The 22,289-nt window shown below is 42.6% G+C and overlaps 1 protein-coding gene across 1 annotated transcript; it reads right to left on the bottom strand.

The window, feature by feature from the left end:
* Positions 1 to 306: 306 nt before the first annotated feature.
* Positions 307 to 22,154, bottom strand: Ddx25 (DEAD-box helicase 25). The gene is made up of 13 exons (XM_090319676.1): positions 22,050 to 22,154; positions 21,305 to 21,371; positions 20,948 to 20,992; positions 20,338 to 20,473; positions 18,318 to 18,410; positions 18,110 to 18,212; positions 16,133 to 16,247; positions 13,769 to 13,946; positions 9,743 to 9,980; positions 8,640 to 8,802; positions 6,627 to 6,815; positions 5,228 to 5,354; positions 307 to 429 (listed from the first exon to the last, which is right to left on the bottom strand). The coding sequence occupies exons 1-12, from the start codon at positions 22,110 to 22,112 to the stop codon at positions 5,293 to 5,295; spliced, it is 1,452 nt and encodes a 483-aa protein (XP_090175802.1). The 5' UTR covers positions 22,113 to 22,154; the 3' UTR covers positions 307 to 429; positions 5,228 to 5,292.
* Positions 22,155 to 22,289: the final 135 nt, after the last annotated feature.

Below are 22,289 nucleotides of genomic sequence, written 5' to 3'. Positions count from 1 at the left end.
CTAAGAAATAATTCCAAAACCTGGTCAAGAAGTTATTTATTGCAGTAATACTTATAATGCTAGAAAACTGGGTATCACATAAATGTTGAACAAAGATAGTTATATGCATACTCACCAGGGTAGGATAATCTAGTCTATTATTATTATTTATTGCTAAGACTATGTAACAGAAAAACACTGAATATTTCAAGTCAAAGGATATAACAACAAACATGCACTATGACAAGCTATCTTCATATTAAAATGGAATGGACTACATCAAGACAATAATCATTATGATGAAGTAATGAGATCTCTAACTTGTGCTCCATTTGTTAGTTGTTTTATTGCTCTCGTAATAGAAATATTAAATAAAAAACAATCCACATTCTGTGTAAGCTGACGGAGCGTGGTATAAAGAGATGGTCACATGGGGAGAAGCCAGTGGATCTGAAAGTTAAGACAGGGTGCAATTAGAAGCTAATCACCCAATTTTCCTTTCATCTGAAAAATGATCCTCCTCTGTGCAATGGCTCATATTCTTCCTCATGTGTTGGGTCATGGAACCCTGGTGGCTCAGAGTGGGCACAGCCCTCAGAGATCAGGTATGCCAAAATCTTGCTCATTTAAGAACTAAAATTAGAACCCCCATTTCAAGTTAGTTTTGCCTTCTGACTGAATCCTGTGCCATGAACAGGGAGCTTACCACCTTAACGAAGTGTCCTGTTCAGTCTTTCTTCTAATCATGCTGGAAGCCCGTATACACAAAGCAGGACTTCCTGGTCAATAGCTTTATTCCAACTAGGATTTTAAGCCACAAATCACAAACCAAAGGACTGCAGTGAGTGGGACTCTATCATTCTTTCTAGCAGAACAATTACATTAAGTTCCAAATAGAAGACTATCTCTATTCATGATGGAAAAGTATAGTCTCAAAATGTGAATAAAGAAACCCTGATTCACAAAAAAATAGGAGATGAAGTCTCTCAACAAACATAGCTTGCCACATTTCTCTTTTTTAAAAAATGCAGTCTCAGTTTGTAAAACAAAATTTTAGTTCTCCTGAATATAAAAAGCTTCTCTTCAGAGATTGGATTGACTGATTTAACAGTACTGGTGTTTATACTTAGGGCTTGGATTACTTGGCCCTCCATCACTTAGGCCACACCCAGTCCTTTTTGCTCCAGTTATTTTTCCTTAGAGTCTCACGAGTATATCACAGACAACACAGACTGTAATTTCTTCTAATTATGCTCCCTGAGTAGCTGGGATGACCGACAGGTACCACCATGTCCAGCCTTTTATTGGTTGAGATGGAGCATTAGAATCTCTGTTAAGGCTGGCTTAGATCTCTGCCTCATGAGTAGCTAGGATTACAGGTGTGAGCCAAAACATCCAGTTCATATTTGTGATTGTACTAGTGCCTCTCCTTGTGCCTAATCTTGGCAGACTAGGAAGGCTGACAGACTGGTAATGGAGGGTTAGGCAGTTTCAGATATGAACCCCTCTTGGATCTTTTGTGGGTTGGCTGGACACATCATTATTTCTCTTTCAAGAACTTAGCCCACGTCAGGCACATTTGCTGTATTCTATTAGAAAAATATGCAAGTTTAACTTGAAAGGAATGCACATAAAAATGTACAATGGTACTTCACCCACATTTTTTTGCCAGTCCTGGGCTTGAGCTCAGGGCCTGAGCACTGTCCCTGGACTTTCTCAAGGTTAGAGTCTACCACTTGAGCCCCAACACCACTTCCAGCTTTTTTCTATGTATGTGGTACCAAGGAATTGAACCCGGGTCTTCGTGCATGCACTTTAACCACTAGGCCAAACTCCCGGCCCCTCACCCACATTTTGAAGGCAGAAGAGACCTGTGTGGAGAGTCTAAAGCATGTCTCTCATCCAATACCAGGCAGGGACAGACAGAGGAACAGGTCCTAGGCAAGATCACAGCTCCTCTGCCCTGTTGAGGAACAGGGAAGGCACATCCTTCTCTTAGAAAGTAGAAAACGCCTACAGTGAGTGCCATCAGATTTCTTGAGCTGCCAGCTGATGTTCCCTGAAGCCCAAAGCAAAAATGTCCTGTCTGTTTGTGGACTAATGACTGGAAAAAGGGTTTTTCATATGCTGGATTGCTCTTTGGAAGTGACTGGGGTTTGGAGTGAGGAGGTTAGAACACAGAATCTGGCCCTTTTGTTACTGTTTGTTGACTGATAGTTTCCAAAGGCCTTCCTGAGGGAATCAGCATGCTTAATCGGCTGCACAGAGGCAGCAGGAATCCTCAGAAGTGCAGGCTCAACTTCCATGTCAAACAGCTGGGCTGTCTCTCTGTTTGGGTTCCTTTTACCAATCTAGGCCTCTACCTGAATCATGAGGACCATGAGCCAAACCAAGGCTTGGTACAACCAGCCTTTCTGGAAAAATACCCTACCCCTCCAATCCCCAGCAATCCTCCAAGATTTTCCACTGTAGATCGTATGTGTAGACACAGCCAGTGACCGAATATCAGTGAGGAGGATCAACTTTCTCCAAACACAATGTCTCCTTGAGAGTTGCTGTCAGACATCCTACCAGACTATGCCCGACTCACTTGCCTTTCCTATTATTAATAGCTGCCTACAGCTCATTACAGCAGCAGGCTCCAGGCTAGGTGGCCACTCCCTCTCCCACTCCAAATCACAGCCTTGCTCCACGCAGCTGTGAAGTTCAATATGCTAACAGTACTGACCTGGCCAAGATAAACCGAATGGATTTGGCTTCGTTTTTTTGGTGGCAAGTAATACACAGCTGATTAAGCCAGCTCACGTGAAACCATCTAAATATTCCTTGCCCCTCTCCTCAGCCAGGCTATGTGTGGAGATGTGAAAATTGCTTACATTTCTAAGCAAGGAGCTAGACCCTGCAAAACAGCCTTTGACTCACCAAAGCAGACAGTTAGTGTTAAGACAGCTGTGGACCATGCAGAAAGCAGCATAGTTTTACTGCTCCATAGGAGGCAAGTCAAAGGGAAGTGAGGTGAGGACAAAGGGAAAGGCAGGAGAATGCCTACTTGTTTGCTGACCCTGTGGGAACAGTTGCCAAGTGGAGAGGACTAGAGGCATTGGAGGGTAACTGAGAGATGCTTTACCAGAAATCTAAACTAGGAAGGGATATGCTAACTTAGGATACTCCAACACTGAGCTGAGTAGAGTGGAAAGACTACTAAGTCAAATTCTTAAATAGTGAGAGAAAAGTATCTTAATATGCACTTCCCACTTTCCTTGTCCTGTGTCATATTATTAGAATTCAAAAGTAGATGGGAAATATCAAGGAAAAATGTTAGTGAGGAAGTGGCAAACAAAGAAAAATAGTTATTCTATGAAAATAATATCCGTGGAACGTCTCCCATGTGTTGGGCCTTACATAAGTCTGGGTCTTCAGTGGAAAAGGCTGGCCACCAGCTTCCAGTCCAGAGAGGAAGGCAGATAAAGAACTGGAGAGGACATAACACATTCTCTCTCAGCACCTCTGCCTCCTTCCTAGATAACGGTCTTGATGACCTTTCCTCTGCCTATGCTGTGAGCTCTCCTCTAAGTATTTCTAAATTCTGCCCTCAGGGACTGGTTCTACCTTTCCTATAGAGGGATCTGTAGTTTTCCACCAGACTTTCTAGGTAATACTGGTAATGAGTTAGTTGGGTCTAGGACTCCGCCTCTACAGACCAGAGGAGGGAATTTCCAGGTGGCACAAAGCACATACTGGAAAGGCATTACTGGATATATGGCATTACTGGATATATTCTGTCCTTCTGCTAAGACCCTGTGTACCTTCTCCTTGAAGCTGACCCAGGGCATGTTAGGGATCTTCCTCAGTGTGGCATTAGCGACCTGAACAGCTCTCCTTTAGCACACGATGTTCTGATGCCAACTTGTTCTGGTCTCTGTCATTAGACTCTGAATTCTGAAATGTTATTTGCTAGTCATCTTCCATTTCTTGTTTTTGAGTATGCGAGTGTATAACATGTACTGGGGAGACTGGTGATTTTTATGTATCTCTGATCTCAACCTTGGGGCTTAATATGGGCAGCAAGACATAGGAGTTAAATATCTACATAGATATGCCAGAAACCACATCCACTCAGGGAGATAAAGACAGCTGTGACAGAGCTGGAACCTGGCTCTGGTTGCCAGCTGCATGACTTGCTCTAGCTTAGTGGGAAACTAGTCATTCAATCCATTTTCTCAAGTACATGGCCTTACTTTTTTTTGTTGTGTATGATACTGGAGGGGGTGCGTTGAACTTAGGGCCTGACACTTGCTAGGCAGGTGCTCTATCACATGAGCCTTGCCTCTATCCCACTGTAGGTAGCTTCAGTTATGAGTAGCAAATGTAAGAAATAACAAAAGGCTTTCAGTGAGTTTAAAGGAAAATGTCCAGGGTTTCAGATTTGCCAATATCTCATGAAAGCAAACCCCTCTCAATCCCTGAAATGTTGCTTGATAGAATTATTTGGCTCTAACTCTCTGCCTATTTTTTTAAAAAAATGCCTAGAATAAAGCCATGTTTCCAAAGATTGTGAAATAACTGATCAAAGTATTAATTGCTAAGCTGAAGGCAGTTAAGAAGCAAAACAAATTTTAGAAGTGGCTTGAAATATTTAAAAAGGTCAAAAGCTCTCTCTTCCAAATTTGCTTTTTAAAGATTTTTCTTTCTGCTTTCAATTCAGAACGTGGGCACATATGAGTGCTGGGAAGAAACAGGGACATTCATCTCTGGAAAAGGCAGCCTCTAGATGAGGCTTAAAAACGTGTAGTTTTTCAGTTTGTCCCACAAACTCCAATGCCAAACCCAGTGATACTGTACTGCCACCTTGTGGCACTAGCTTACAACAGCTACAAGCGCTCTGCTTTTATAAACCAAATTCCACACATCCTTATAGACCACACTCAGACTATCTGTAAAAAGATCAGAAAGATCCTTAGCCTGGTGTGATGGGGTGTGGCTGTAACCGTAACACTTTCAATATAGCTTATGGCCAACCTGAGTCCAGTCCAAGGATAGAAAGTAAAACCCTATATAAAAAAATCCTTAAAAATAAAGAGCAGGAGGAGGAGGAGGAGGAGGGAAGAATGCTGCTTTCTTAGTTAAAGGGATCACATGCTTCATGTCATTTTGGTTTCAAAAAGACCTCCGGTTGAAGGGTACCACGACATTTATTTTGCCATCTGTAACAGTTTCATGTTGCAAGAGTCTCAACATAAAAAATTACCTTCAAAACCTGCCGCAACATTCTCACATAAACTAGGATATCTCACAAACAATAAAGTTCTTTCTTCAATATTCAATCTTTTCAATCTCATCCATGTCTTCAGGATCCAGCTGCTTAATACTGCTGTCTAAAAGATAGAAGAAAGAAATGAGTCTTACCCCAGGGCTTAAATAGACATTCATTCCAGCCAACTCTGAACATCTCTGAAAATACTCCTTTGGTATCTTGCCTGAGATAGGACTTGAGGACAGATGGCAACCAAAAATAACCCCCAACCAACATGAATGAAAACAGCAGCAAAGTTACTAGACCACAGAGCACTACATCCAGCTTCCATGGGATAGGAAAAGGCCTCTGTGACAGACAAGCCTGGGAAGCATGAAGCCTTCTCACTTCCCACCAAGACCAGGTCCTCAGCAGCTCACCATGGCACCAGCAACCTTCGTGGTTTCTTTTCCTCTCACTGTCTCCAGCTAGGCTAACACATAGCCAGTTCCAGAGGGTGGGGGGAGTGACAGAGAATGGACAGCATTCAATTTGAAAACCTTTTAACATTATATGCCAAGTATTACCTATGTGCGCCCCCTAGGAGAGTGCTCACTGCTTTCAACAAAGATTAAGCACCACTCCCCTAGAAGGTAACACTCAATGTTCCTCTGGCCATGCTCTCAGGGGTCTGAGGTAATTTGAAGAGTGGCCAACCTGGTAAGGGGACCCTTCAGGATGCCATTAGTCCAGGGCCCCAGCAGGCTAGTCTGAGCCCACTTTGTTTAGATCAGGGCTGCAGATCTCAGAATTCAGGATGGTTCTGTCTAAGGGATTGGGATAAGAGGAGAGGAACTGAAACTAAAAAAGGAAATTAGGACTAAAATATAAAACTAGAGCAATCTGTTAGGTTGTTTAGGGTACATCTTTATAAGATGTGAAAATTTCCAGATGCCAGGTGGAGCTCCTATGAATTCCACTTCGGTTTTAATTTTTTTGTTGCTGTAGTGTTTGAACTTGAGGCCTGTCCCTGAGTTCTTTTGCTCAAGGCAAAAGCTCTACCATTTTGAGCCACAGTTCCACTTCCAGTTTTTGATGGTTAACTGGAGGTGAGTCTCATGGACTTTCCTACCCCAGCTGGCTTTGAACCATGATCCTCATCAGATATAAGCCTCTGAGTAGCTATGAATATAAGTGTAAGTCACCAGTGTCTAGTTCCATTAAAAAAAATTTAGCCATCACATAAGAGTTGTTGCATCAATTGTCTCACATTAAGATTCTGGGCATGTGACCTGGATGCCCTGCACTCATGGCTTCTGCTCTGCACTCTGCTGAGCCTCTCCACCTGGTCTCCCTGGTACACACAGCCCAGTTAGTAAATAGCAGCCCCAGCTGGGGAAGTGAGGCTACTTACTGAAGTGGTCCTGGATTTTCATGAGCAGAGGCAGCTTTTCCACTTCGATCATGTTGAAGGCAAGGCCTTTTTTTCCAAAGCGTCCTGTCCGCCCTATGCGGTGGAGGTAGGTCTCATAGTCTGGCTCTTCTGCTTGGTTTACGGGGAGATCAAAGTTCACAACAATTGTGACCTGCTTCACATCAATCCCTAGGAGAGAAAAACACTGTAGTCTTGCAATTGTTCTCATAGGACACAGCCACTCAAGAACCACATTTGCCAAGGGAATTGTCCATAATGGAGATAATTTGGAAATCAGACCTGGCTTGATGACACTGAAATAGGTGCAGGGAGTTTGCCTGCACGCCATGGTGTCTATGCTGAGAAAGAGAATGCCAACAGAGGCAAACTACATGTACAAAGCATGTGTGCATGCTGGAGGCAGAGGTGCCCTTACCAGGCCTACAGAGGTCTGTGCTTGGGGCTTTTTACCCATGCCGCAATGGTAGCTCTGCTCCATTCTATCATGAAGTCTTTTTTAGTCTTTGCTTCAACTGCTCCAACAATGCACAGGGGCTTCCCTCTACCTCTTCTACCATTCATCTGATCTCTCCTGTGATAAGTCACTGGAACAAGGGCTGGCACACCTGTGCTCAACCCCCACTGCCCGCATCACACAGGACACAGGAGAAGCCACTCAAGACCTCGAGTCTTGCCTTAGGTCTTAGCTCTTCTTTTCTTGGATCACAAATGGAATTCACCACTCACGGCGTCTGGCCTTTCCCAAACACTGTAAATTCCCACCCAACTGAGCCTACCCTTAAAACCCCTCACATGTACTGTTGCTGAGGACTTCTGTACTTCCCAGACCTTCCACACACCAACAAACAAGCTGTTTGGGTCACAATCCTTGTGTTGCCCTTAGACTATCCAAGAGATCTCTGAATTGTCTTTCTTCTAGGGCGTGGAATTGTGCTGTCCAATAGTATAACCGTTAGCCCATGTGGCTATTCAAATTTACTACTCTAATTCATTAGTCACACTGGCCACATTTCAAGTACTCAAGGGCCACAATGGTACAATTGGGATAGCACAGAATTGAATGCAATAGGACATTTTCACTGGTGTTAAAGACCAGGACTACTTTCAACTCAGTAGACTCTGCGGTCTATTGGGTGAACTCTGAATGAACTGGGACTTGAATATGGGGTCCAAGAAAGGATATGGAAGGGAGGAAACAAGAAGAAGGCCTAGCTATTAAAAAATGATCTTCCCACACCAATAATCAGTAGCCTTAAAATTGGAAACACCTCAGAGGCATGCATCACTATTAGTTATTACAGAATGAAAATTAGGAGACACTATTATGTTTATTGGATGATTAAAGTCAGAAAGAACGACATATCAGTTACAAGCAAAGGTGCATAGCAACCACCACTCCTTACACTGCTGGGGGAGGCAAAATGACAAGCTCAATTAGCGGGTATAAAGCTAATCACACTTGCCATATGACCTACAATCCTACACCTTAGTTACCCAAAAGAAATGAAAACATGCCTACACAAAGACCTATACATAAATTTTTATTGCAACTATATTCAAAATAGCCCCAAATTGGAAATAATTCAAATATCCAACAGGTGAATAAAGGAACTATCATTGAAATAGTATGAGCAATAAAAAGGAATGGACTATTGATATATTGCCAATGCTGGCAAAGCTTAAAAGCATCATGTTAGGTTGAGAGACCAGACACAAAGGTTACAAAATTTATGGTTTGTGTGGCATTCTGGGAGACACAAAAGTATAGTGACCAAAATCCAAATGGGGATGTGTCAGGGGCCAGCTGACAAGAGAAGAGACTGATGGCACAGGGGCTTGAGGAAAGCAGGGTGAGATGTCAATGCTTCATGGTGACGAAAGTGATAGTTATAACTGCACATTTGTCAAAGCCTCCCTCAACCGCACACTTGAAGTGTGAATGGCATCCTATGTACATTATACCTCAACATCTGACTTTAAACACACACACACCTCGAGCGCAAACATTGGTCGTTATAAGAACCTTCTCTTTCCCATCCCGAAACCTCTGAATGATGGAAGCTCGCTGCTCCACTGTCAACTCCCCGCTTAACAAGGACACCTGGTGACCATCCTGCATCATCTCCACGGTCAACCACTTGGCATTTCGACGCGTCTATGTGAAAGACAAAATTGAGCATAGTCAAGGAACCTAGATTCAGGGGTAGGGGGAGGAGGTGGAGAAGGGGGTGCTGCAGAAGAACCCAAATGGGGTTGGGGACACTTCTGTTGCCTATGCTGTTCTGCATCATACCCTCTTAACCAGTGAAGAGGCTTTCCAAGAATGTTCACCATGTGCCCCACATCTGGCTACAACATTCACATGAATTATGGGCATGGGCTGTCCTAACAACTTAATTAAGTAACTACCTTGAAAAAAATCAAAAGACAAAGTACTTCTATAATAGAAAAAACACTAAGTAACTTCCCCAAGTTCACATGGCTAGCCTAAAGCAGAGCTGAGCTTTCTTTCACCAGCCTAGTACCCTGGTGGATGTAGAAGGGAGTGGGAGGCAAGGCTCCTCCCATCCCAGGCAGCATGTGACAGAGAATATAACCCAAGTATGCATGACAATGTTAGACAGCAAAGATGAACAAAAATAAAAACAGACCTGAAAGTAAACAAAGCAATGCTGTACTAAGGAACATCTTTCTGTACCTATAGTACCTATAAAAATTATAGCCTGGTGCCAGTGGCTCATATCTGTAGTTCTAACTACTCAGGAGGCTGAGATCTGAGGATCACAGTTCGAAGCCAGCCCAAGCAGGAAAATCTGTGAAACTTTTATCTCTTCATTAATCACCAGAAAACTAGAAGTAGAAGGGTAAAGCACTAGTCTTGAGCAAAAAAGATCAGGGATGGCCCTCTGGCTCTGAGTTCAATCCCCACGACCAATTACAACAACAAAATTACAGTAACTGTCAGTCTAAATGGGGATATCAAAAGTGGTCTCTGTAAAGTAACAGATGTGTACAGTCAGAGCTACTCTGAAGATGCTGAACACCTCCACCTGTGGGCTCGTCTTGGCACAATGAAGACACATCCAGCAGTTTACCTGGCAGAAGATGATGGCCTGGCCAATGGTGATGCTGCCATAAATGTTACACAGAGCCTGGTATTTGTCTGTCCTGTTCTCACACAGCACATAGTACTGTCGGATGTTGTTCAGGGTCAGCTCCTCTTTGCGTAACTTGATAACATTGGGGTCAGGAATGATTCGCTCAGCGAACTGCCACACAGAGTCTTCGAAGGTTGCTGAAAACAGGAGCATTTGGCATTCGGAGGGCAAGGCTCTGCAGGAGGGAAGGGAAGATGGCTGTCATCTGCTCCCTACCAGCCTGCACACTTGAGATGCTGTCTGCAATGAGAAATTCACCTACAAATGTCCTGTCTCTTCTTGCCACCAAGAAAATGCAACAGGGAGCACAAAGTTGAGGTACATGTCATAGAGGGTCTTGAGGTTTCTCATGCCAATTTCCTGCTCAGGGGAGCAGGCTGTGGGGTACAGATGTTCTATGTGGTTATAATCACACATGAAGGTAAATGGGGGCAAAACTAACACAGGCTGGGTGGGCATTTATCTTGGGGTGGTAAGAACAGCATATAAAACAGACTTTCAGGAATGGGACAATCCACAGATAAATGAGAAGGGAACCTGTAACATGTGGTAACTAAAATGTAAACAGCCCAAAATGAATACAGGTAGATAAAATTGAAAAATAGGTGAAATGATCCAGGTATTAGTGGCTCATGCCTATCTAAAATTCTAGCTACTCAGGAGGCTGAGATATGGAGATTGCAGTTCAGAGCAAGCCCTGGCAAGATTCCTTATCTGCAATTAACCACCAAAAAAGCCAGAAGTGGAACTGTGTCTCAAGTAGTATAGTGCCAGCCTTGAGTGAAAAAACTAAAGGACAGTGTCCAGACCAAGTTTAAGACCCTGGCGTACATATACATATACATGCAAATGCAAACACACACACAAGGCAAAATGAATCCATGGAGCTAGCAGTCAGGAAGGAGATTAACTGTGGGAACAGAGAGGGCTAGTGACAGGAGAGGTGCTGTAAATTAAACCCTGTCCCTTAATCTAAGCAGGGCCTCTAGGGGGAACTCACTGCACCATACACTGGGGAGTCATATGCACTCTTCTGTACATACTTTACATCAACAAAAATGTAAACCATACACAGTTTATCTTTAAACGGATACATAAAACATTAAAACTTTTATTAATGGGGCACCATGTGATACATGTATTTACTACGTAACATTTAAATCAGTTTCAATTTATTTCAGCATTTTCTTATGACGAAAACTTTCCTTTTTAAATGTACAGTACATCAGTGTCATCTATAGTCACCTCAAAAGTCAGAACTTCTTGGTCCCATCTATCTGTAATTGATTGATAAATCTCTTTCCAGTTTTCCCTCCCTGCTATTCTTCCCAGCCTCTAACCACTAGTCTAATTTTCCATAAGATGGACCTTTTTGTATAGTTACTATAGACAGCAGTATGTTGTACCCTTAAAATATTAAAAATACTATCACATGTATCCAACAATCCCACTACTAGATGTATATATATATTCCAAAAACTACATTCAGTTCAGTTCTATACACAACAGCCAAGAAATACAAACAACTAAGTGGCCAGACATTGATGAATCCATCCATTCATCAACTGAATTCACCAATTCATCAATTCATCCACTAAGGAAAGGACAATGTGCTGCCTATTCACAATGGAATACTAACCATTAAAAATGAAGTCTGTCATTAGTGAAGTAACATGGATGGTACTGGAGATCATTAATAATGAATAAACCAGGCATATAAAGACAGTTACTACATGATCTCGCTTGTATGTGTGAGCCAAAGACGCCAAAGTTTCAGAGCCAAATAAACATAGAGATAAACAACTTCTTTTGAGATGAAGACACAATGTTTGGAAGAATAAACTATAGCATTATCATGGAATGAAGAGGTCATATGTCTATAGAGTCCCAAACATTAGTTTAAGCCTGGCAACGTAGATCACCTGGGAGACTTTGAAGTAACAATCTGAGAGACTTCTGGTCAACTATGATAGACTATTAATGTGATAGAAAGAATAAAAGATAATCATCTGAAAAACATGGAGAACAGAAGAGGAAAAAATGGTGGACAAGATATTCCAACACAGTTTGAAGTGAGAAAGACAGTGAAACCAGAGTATGAGAGCTATAGAGCACAGAGGGGATGGAAGGGAGCCAGCAGCTTGCTCAGAAGCATGCGGTGTCCTAGGACTGGACATTGCAGAGGCCAGAGGATTAGGTGGAAAGGGATGAAAATGAGGTTCATGTCAGAAGACAGCTGGAAAATTGTGAATTCTGGGACTTCTTAGCCATATGCTACATCTTAATTTTTATCTAAGACAAGATGCAAAAACCGGCATTCTATGGCCTGGCTAGTTCATTGCAAAGAGATATTTTACAAAGAGATATTTCAATAGAAGGGAAAGAACCACAGGGCTATTCTGTAGAATACAATGGACATGAAGACGGTATAAGAAGTTTAAAACATCTCAATAATTGCCACCAGGTACTTGTTAAAGTTCTTCATCTCTCCATTTCTTCTTCTTTCCCTCCCTCCTTTTGTTAGTGCTGGGCACTGTAGATGGGAGACAAGGATCTATCACTGGAATACATTCATTCATTCACAGCGCTTCACCTGTTTCATTGCAAAATATGGCTATCAGAGGGAGCATTATTACCCAAGGGTAGAGAGGTAAGTATCATAAAAGAAGGGTATTTACTTGGGGTTGGGCAGGAGCTAGTGTTTTTCATGACAAGCATTTCGTTACTACTTACCAGTATAAACTACTTTATTATAAATAAATGATAGGTACCTAAATTCCCTCCCAGAATTTCTAGCTCAGTTAGCCTGATGTGGGGACTGCTCATCTATAATAGAAAGCCATTTAAGTGATCCTGACAGAGCGGCCTAGGAAAATAATAGGGTTTTCTTACAAATTAGTGGCTACGTCAGCTATTGTGCTATATTATTATTCATTGCATGCTCAATAGAACCTTTTTAGAACTTTGCTTCTAATACAAAAGACTATTGGCAGATATGGTGCAAGCACAGTGAAAATATTTCATCTATAAGTTTGTATTGCAAAAATAACAAAGGTGGGGAGGCTGGGTGTGTGGCCTAGTGATAGAGTGCTTATATAGCATGCACAAAGCCCTGGATTTGAAACCTAGGTATCACATACACAGAAAAGGCTGGAAGTGATACTGTGGCTCAAGTGGTAGAGCACTAGCCTAGAGAAAGCCCAAGGACAGTGCTCAAGACTGTCAAAAAAATAAAAGTGAGATTATAAGTTGAAGTTGAAGAATTATAGCAGTCTGAATAACCCCTGAGTTGGAGGAAATAATAAAACCAAAATTCATTCCAGAGGCAAGGATGGTGAGAACTAAGAATAAAGAGCCAGGAGCTGGTGGCTCATAGCTATAATACTAACTACTCTGGGGGCTGAGATCTAGGCATCACAGTTCAAAGCCAGCCTGGGAAAGAAAGTCCTATGAGACTCTCATCTCTAATTAACCACCAAAAAGAATGAAGCACAGCTTTGCCTCAAATGGAAGACTGCTTGCCTTGTGGGGGGAATAAAAAGCTCAGGAACAGTGTCAGTGTCTAGGCCCTGAACTCAAGCCCCAAGAGCAGTACCAAAAAAGAGGAGGAAGGGGCCATGAGCATGGCCTAGTGGTAAAGTGCTTGCCTAATATGCACAAAGCCCTGGGTTTGAGTCCTTGGTACACAGAAAAAAATGGAAGTGGTGCTGTGTCTCAAGTGGTAGAGTGCTAGCCTTGAGAAAGCTCAAGGACAGTACCCAGGCCCCAAAACTGGCAAACAGAAAAGAAAGAGAGAGAGAGAGAGAGAGAGAGAGAGAGAGAGAGAGAGAGAGAGAGAGAGAGAGAGAGAGAGCGCGCGCGCGCAAAGGGAAGAGGAGGAGGAGGAAGATTATGGACAAGCAGACAAATGAAATTTCCCATCAATTCTGAGAACCCAGGAATAAAGATGAGTCTGAAAGTTACCTTTGAATACGAATGCTCTGATCTGAGAATCCTTGTGTGTCAATCATCACATCGGCTTCATCAAGGACAAACACACGAATCTTAGTCAAATCAATCAATTTTCGCTTGAAACACCAATCTAGGACGGTTCCAGGAGTGCCAATTACAATCTGTTTGGTGACTTCAGTGCCTCTAGGAACTGAGGAGAAAAGGGTTAAGTTCTCCCCCAGATGCAAATGGTCAGGGCAATGCAATGTGAAGGTGAGAAAGAAAAGCATAGGGCCAGGCACTTGGTGGCTCACGCCTGTCATCCTAGCTACTCAGGAGGATGAGAACTGAGGATTGCGGTTCAAAGCCACGCCTGGGCACTAAAATCTGTGAGACTATCATCTCCAATTAACCACCAGAAAACTAGAAGTGGTGCTGTGGCTCAAGGGGTAGAGCAGTAGCCTTGAGCTGAAGAGCTCAGGGTCACCACCCAGGCCCAGAGTTCAAGCCCCACAACTTATGACTACAAAAAAAAAAACAACAACAAAAAACAAAAAACCAACCAAACAAACAAAAAAAGCATAGCTCACAGTAACTTTCCAAGTATAATCCCAAGGGTCACAGGTTTGTTTTGAGATTTTAGCTTCAGGATAAATTCCCTAATTTCTACAGTTATGGTAACAACAATCCTACATATTCCTACATATTTGATTCTGCCATGTAGGCATTTATGAAGCTATACTACACTGGGTATTGTGACCTGCCTGTAGTTTCAGCTACTCAGGAAGCTTAATTCATAAATTTCAGATCTGTCTGTGCAACACACTGAGATCTAGTCTCAAACAAGAAAAATCCATATACAATAATTCCACTGCCTTATACTGGCACAGATGTGAAAACTACAAACTTCCACTGAACAGAAAACAACCAAAATTCCCACCACTAGGCAACATTAAATTAATTATGGAACGGGTGGGGGGTGGGGGGGGAGGGAAACGGGTACCAAGACATGTGAAAGGGTATCAATGTATGTGAATTAATGCACCTTCTATCTGGCAAATATCATGTAACCCTTTTACTAATTACAATAAAAAAATTAAAAAAGAAACTTGAAGAAAAAAAAATTAATTATGGAATACTATAAAATGAAATCAATAAGAATAAACATTGTGGACAAACAATGCTGTCATTCTTGTAAACAGTGACACAAATGTATTTTTTTTTCTTTTTTCTTTTTGCCAATCCTGGGGCTTGAACTCTGTCCTTGAGGAAAAAGCTCACAGCTGGCACTCTACCAATTGTGCCACAACACCAGCTTTTTCTCAGTAGTTTATTGGAGATAAGAGCCTCACACACTTTCCTGCCTGAGCTGGCTTCAAACCATGATCCTCAGATCTCAGTCTCCTGAGTAACTAGGTTTACAGGCAGGAGCCACTAGCACCCATTATCTGCAAGTCATTATATGAGCTGTATACTGTAGCTATCTTTCAGATTTATTTTGCACAAACAAACACAACTCTCACTTTTACCTTTTATTTTTTTCAAGTTTTTAATAATAATCATGCAATACTTTAATGAAAAATATTAAAGATAAAAGCTTTTCTGTACAAATCATGCAAATTTAAAAGAAAAGACGATATATGTTTTTACAAGAGATAGAAATGATGCATCCTTATTATGTTTCAGGCATGGCACAGCACCTACTCTACCTCATCTCACTTAAATCTAACAACAAATCTACAGTCCAAGTCTATTAGAAATGAGAAAGCACACGGGCCAGGAGTTTGCCCTAGTGGTAGAGTGCTTGCCTAGCATGCACGAAGAGCCAGGTTTGATTCCTCGGTACCACATACATAGAAAAAAGCCGGAAGTGGTGCTGAGGCTCAAGTAGTAGAGCTCTGGCCTTGAGAAAGTCCAAGGACAATGCTCAGGCCCTGAGCTCTAGGCTGGCAGAAAGAAAGAAAGAAAGAAAGAAAGAAAGAAAGAAAGAAAGAAAGAAAGAAAGAAAGAAAGAAAGAAAGAGGGGGGGCGAGGAAGGGAGGAAGGAAGGAAGGAAGGAAGGAAGGGAGGGAGGGAGGGAGGGAGGGAGGAAGGAAGGAGAAAGCACAGATTTTTTTTTTTTTTTTTTTGCCAGTCCTGAGGCTTGGGCTGAGGGCCTGAGCACTGCCCTTGGACTTTCTCAAGGCCAGAGCTCTACCACTTGAGCCACAGTACCACTTCCAGCTTTTTTACATGTATGTGGTAATGAGGAATCAAACCTGGGTCTTCATGCATGCTAGGCAAGCACTCTACCACTAAGCTAAACTCCCGGCCCAAAAGCACAGAATTTATAATCGCCTTGTTAGTGGTAAGGCCAGAATTTTAAAATCCAGTCAGCATAGGCTTTCTAGCACATACTTCGGTTCCCTCGAATGGCATACATCACTTCGACATCCACGCAGAACTTTCCCATCCGCTCTACTACACGGCCAGTCTGCAGAGCTAATTCATACGTAGGAGCAAGGCAGAGGCACTATAAAATAGAGAAGAGGGGAGAAGAAAATCATGGTTTAAATCTGACAATTAACAATTTACACAGGATGAAGCTCAGAACTGACACTGGTGATCTGACTGAATAAAATATTGTAAAGCGAATACAGTTTAACTGTTCATGCATCTGAGGAAAATGCTGAGGGAAAGGAGTGACTGGAGAAAGTAGTCTTTTATATATACCTCCCTAAAGGATTATTTAAAATTGCAAGTTATTCATCATCTTTTGCACATGGGAAAAGAGTGGGATATAGGAAGGCTAGGAATCAATGAGAAAGAAAGCAAGATAAATCATAGCTTTGCACCTCTATCAAGAGGGGAACACTTTCTACTTTATCCAATCATTTCTGATTGGATCATTTTTTCTTCCTCCTTCCCTTCTTCCCTCCCTCCCTCCCTCTTTCCTGGAATAATACTCCCCAAACTCTCATTTGTTATTCTATCTCCTGCAAAAATGGCAGTCGTTGATGAAGATGCTGATTAAAGAAAACAAACAAACTAAAACCTTAAACATTTATGTGCCTCAGTTAGTGACTTGTGATAGAGAAGGGACCACAGTTCAAATAATACTCTGCATACCCATTTCTCAACATGTGCTTAAACACAGTTCATCTGGATCACTTTGGCTGATGAAATCAAACCTCAGATACTCAGATACAAAATTCACTGATCTTGTCTAAAATGCACATGATTTCCTATGTCTGCTCTTGGCCCGACACATTTATAGTTTATCTCAGAAATTGAAGTTTTCTGGGGAAGCCCTTATGTACCCATAGCATTAACACCTATGGGATGTCAGCTTGCATTAGGAATCCCTGAGTACCTTTTAGTAAAAGGGAAAGATGAGCAGATGTTTTGCATGAGTGGAAGCTAGGTTAGAAAATGGCAGCTGGGCTGGGCGCAGTAGCTCAAGCCTGTAATCTTAGCTACTCAGGAGGCTAAAATCTGAGGATCAAGGTTCAAAGCCAGCCCAGGCACAAAAGGACCTAAGACTCTTATCTCCAATTAACCTCTAGAAAACAGGAAATGGGTCTTGGCTCAAGGGTAGGGTGGTAGACTTGAGCTGAAGAGCTCAGGGACAGCACCCAAACCAGTTCAAGCCCCGTGACCCACAACAACAACAAAAAAAAAAGAAAAAAGAAAAAGAAAATAAATGGCATGCTGGAAAGTGGTGCTGTGGCTCAATGTGGTAGAGTGCTATCCTTGAGCTAAAAAAGTTCAGGAACAGTGCCCAAGCCTAGAGTTCAAGCCGGAAAATGGCATGCTGGATGCCAGTTTCTGACCAAACACTCTGACCTGGCTATGTCACATCTGGAAAGGCACTCCCTTCTTTAAGTGTCAGATTCCTTGTATGCTTCAGAGAAATGGACTGTATGATCTCAAGCACCTAAACAGACAGCATAGCTCATAAGAATTTTATGGTAAGCGTAAAAATAAGTGCTAAAAACACATACTTTTCCCACTAAAACCCAATGATGACACTATGAAAAAGCATTCATCCATTTACTCTTTCCTTCAGTGCTTAAGGAGTGATTTCTACAATCTAGTCACTGTTAAGATTCAAGGATAAACAGATCTACTTTGCTGAACGCCTTCAGACATTCTACCTTTGCAGACAAGGAAACTGACTTTCCTAAGCTGTTCATCTGGCTGGCTAGTGGAGAGGCTGGGACTGGAACCAGTTAACTATAAAGCCCGTGTCCAATATTCCATGAGCTTATGAAAAACACCTATTCCACACATTGTAGAATCACATAGTCACCATCCACTTGCAATAATATCACCTCTTACTAAAATCCCATCAGCATTACAAGGATTCCCACTTCTCCCACAGGCCTTCCATACCTGGGGGAATAATTCCAAGGCATTCACTCTGCTTAGCATTGCCAAGACAAAGGCAGCTGTTTTTCCTGTTCCAGACTGGCTCTGTGCTATGAGGTTCTGGGGTCTATACAGAAGAGAAAACCACTATGTATAAACTGAATATAAGAGCTTGGGTATAAATTGAAAAGAGACCCAATCAAGTTGAAATACCACTACCCTGGAAACTCACGGATGTGCCAGCATCATAGGAAGAGCCATCTCTTGGATTTTGGATGGCCTATTAAATCCCATTGCATAGATCCCTTTTAGTAACTCTTCCTTTCTGTCAAAAAGAAAAAAGTCAAACTTGAAGCCTATGGTCAGTCATTAAGATGCATATTCCAGTAGTCTTCAGAAATGTGTACTGGAAAGGTGTGAGTCCAAATTAAGGTACTTGGCAAATGAGCTTCAAAAGTAATATTTAGAAATACACCATTTATACATTACAACTTCCAAATATACAATCATGCTTCTGCAGCTAGGCCACGAAAACAAGACACACTGTGAGCTTAGGCTAAAGACAGTAGTATGGACCTAAAGTTGAACTGTTAAAGTTAAAAAAAAAATCATGGGGCTGGGAACATAGCCTAGTGGTAAGAGTGCTTGCCTAGCATGCACAAAGACCCGGGTTCGATTACTGGAACTACATACACAGAGAAAGCCAGAAGTGGTGCTGTGATTCAAGTGGCAGAGTGTTAGCCTTGAGCAACAAGTGGCCAAGGACAGTGCTTAGGCCCTGAGTTCAAGCCCCACAATTAAGACAAAAAAAAGGAAGATCATCATCAGTTTGCCAGAAAGTTGTATTTCCTGCATCAGCAGAAAACTAAATGGTTTAATTTTTTTAAGAATAACTAAACTTTTTAACAACAGTTTTCAGAAAAGACAACATTTTATTGAAGTGATTCTTTCATTTCTTTTCTCAGACTTACTGTCATATTATCTTATCCTGAGGCAACAGTATTAGGTGCATCATTCCTTAACTGTGAGAAACAAGTAGGCTGTACTGCTTCTACCTTTAATGACACCCACATGTGATGTTCCTAGCTTGACAGATTGATAGATTGGCGGCCACATTTTAATACAGGTAAGCCTCTCCCATCATTTAAAAAAATTTCTGGGCAGAATGAATTTGGAATTTTACCCTTTTTGTAAGTTATATGTTACCAAAGCAGGGCTTCCTTTTGGGAGTCAAAGAATGGATGTCCTCCCAAAACTAGGCCCCTTGCAATGAAGACCAAACCTGAAGGAAGGAGAAATAGGAATCTAGTCACTTCTACTGAAGTTATCAAATAAGGCATTTGAGACCAGCCCTCTACCATGGAAATGAACTTATGTACCAAAGGCTGGCAGTGGTGAGCCTGGGGCGGTCCTGGGTAAGTAGTCCCACAGCTGCTCAACTCATCTATGGGGCCCATGAATCATGGGCAAGATGTCTATCTGGACTCATCCCAGGACTGGCTTGCCAAAATACTACTGAACGAGGCCCAACTGGCCCACTGTGCATGATAACCCGTACTTATAACTTTCTCTTTTTGTTAGAATATATTTCTTTAATCCATTTGTTAAATTCCCAGAGAATAGAAACCCACTTGGGGAAGTTAGTCATTTTAATACTATATGAAATAAAATGTCATTAGGAATATAAAAGCTTCTAACTTATCTATAGGAGGAGGAGGGAAGGTTTGTGTGATCAAAACCCCTGCATCTGGAATGTGATCCAGGGAGTTGGCAATATGGCAATGGCTGGCTCAATGTTTTGTTGTACTGCAGGATTAACATATTTTGACTGTGTGGGAGTGAGAACCAGTGGGAGAGGAGGGTGACAGGAAAAATATAAGGGTGGCAAATATTACTGAAGCTTCTCATACACATGTATGAAAATCCAATAACAAAACCTATTAAAATTGTTCAAAAAAAGGGGAAGGGAAGATAAGAAAGAGTAACAGAATGAATTTGACCAAAACCCACTATATGCATGAATGAAAATACCACAATAAAACTCCTTTATATAATATACAGTAATAAAATAAATATTATGTTCTCAAATTTGTTAGGTAACTAGGGTAACCTAGTGGGGGTTTTTAAAGCTCTATTTTAGTTACATGCAAAACACACATACCCATTTTCATAATGAATAGTAGAAAATAAGAGATCCTGAGAGCTTTTATTATTAGCATTTTCCCCCATATTGAAAGAGTTGGGATACTCACAGCCGTAGCTCTTCAAATGTTTTTACTGAGTAGAGTGGAGAGCTGGGATCTTTTTGCAAGACTTCCACTCGGTGACTGGATTCTATTAAGGACTGGCGTATTAATTTGTTTAAGAGTGAATTTGCTGCTAAATCCACTAGAAAAGCAAAAATACAAAACGGGACATCAACCCTCCAGAGTAGCATCTAATGAACTGCCTCTCTCACTCAGTGGTTGTATATCAAGCTATGGCATCTACTCAAATCCATTAGAAAAAGGTTTCAGAAAGAATGAGGTCACATAAAATTCTTTCTTTCATATAGATCCATTTTCATATGCTTTACTGCACCACCAGTCACTAACCTCAAGCATGTGAACACCTACTGCCACCAGACCCAACCCTTCCTTGCCAGCTAGAAATTCTTAGCCCACTCCTAGAACATTCCATTTCAACTTCCTCTAAGGATATGCCTCCTCTGTTTGGGTATGACTTCTGATACTATTCATAACAATAAAAGGCTTTTTCTTTTTTTTTTACTCAACGGAGATAGCCATTCATTCATATTGTCAAAGGCAATGATACACTGAAACGGAATGCTAGGAGATGCATGCAGATAAATCTGTCTCCTACCTACGTCATCTTCATCATCGTCTTCCGCATTATCAAGAGAGGTATCTAAAAGGATAGAGAAACAATAAATGTAAAGATAATTGCTGATTAGAAATACATACTGCACGCTTCCTTTTTTTTTTTTTGTCTTCCAGATTCTATGGTGTATACAGACAGAAAGAGTCATCTAGTGCAAGAGTCAAGTGGGAAGAGAGTGGAAGGTCATGAATGTAACTTTATGGGAGCCAAAGTTATTTCAGCTGGCCAGGTACATGATGAAAGCAATGGTTTTTATTTTTATTTTTTAAAAAAAAAAACTTTTTTTTTTTTTTTTAAAAAGAAACCGAGGCCAGTCTGCTTTATCCTAACAACACTCACCTATATTTGGGACTGTGGTACTCTTAATACCCCGAAGGTTCTTCCGGGGGTGGATGAGATTTGAAAACTATTGAAAGACACAAATTTCAACCAATATTAGGAAGCAAGCCATCAAGCAGCCCAGTGCTCCCCTGTAACAGGGGCTGGAAGAGGTCAGGGAAAAACCACCCCAGAACTTTTTCCTTTGTCATGTTAAGTATTTCCAAATAGGTCTCCTGTACGAATTATTACCAAAAAGAAAAAAAAGAAAAGAAAAGAAACAAGGGCGGGGTGGTGGTGGGGGGGGGGGGAGATGTTCTGTGGTCCCTGCCCGGGAAATCCCTCCTCCTAAGGCCTCTGGTTGAAATGAGGGCAGTGCTGGGCGCGGAGGTGTCTCACCGCACGGAGGGCGCGGCGGCTGGGGAAGAAGAGTTGGCCGCGGGGAAGATGGAAGGCCAGCTGGGGTCAAAACTCGACGAGAGTTAGGACCACGAGCGCCCCCTCTCCCTCCCTGGATTTCCAGGCGTCTCCCCCTTTTGAAGCCCCAAAGGTCTCCGGGCACCCCCCTTTCCTGCGGCCCTCCCCCGCCCCTCCCTCCCGGCACCCCCATTCCAAACACTAGCCGGGCTCGCCCCTCCCCGGCAGACTCCCCCCTCGGGGTCCCGGCTCTACCCGCCCTCCCCACCAGCCTCCATGGCCCGCTCCCTCCCCTCATCCCACCCCCCCTCCCCATCCCTCTACCCTCTCCCTGCTCAGTGGCGGTTACATGGCTGTTCAGCCGCTCGTTCTCCGCCGCCCCGGCGTCGCCTCCCCAAAGTAACGACGCCATAGCTGCGATGCGAACGCCGCCGCTCCCGCCCCCAGCACGTGCTTCCCCCTCTGGCGCGAGGCGGCGCGAGGCGGCGCGAGGCGGCGCGAGGCGGCGCGAGGCCGCGCGAGGCCCGGCTCAGCGGCCAATGGGATCGCGCAGGGGGCCGGCCTAAACCCCGCGGCCGCCCACGGCGCG

This window comes from Megascapheus bottae, chromosome 27, assembly GCF_031878675.1.
Source record: "Megascapheus bottae isolate mThoBot1 chromosome 27, mThoBot2.hap1, whole genome shotgun sequence".
In the NCBI taxonomy this organism is placed as follows: Eukaryota; Metazoa; Chordata; class Mammalia; order Rodentia; family Geomyidae; genus Megascapheus; species Megascapheus bottae.
Note: the sequence above shows the minus strand (reverse complement) of the source record. Positions and strands in the feature narration are given on the sequence as shown.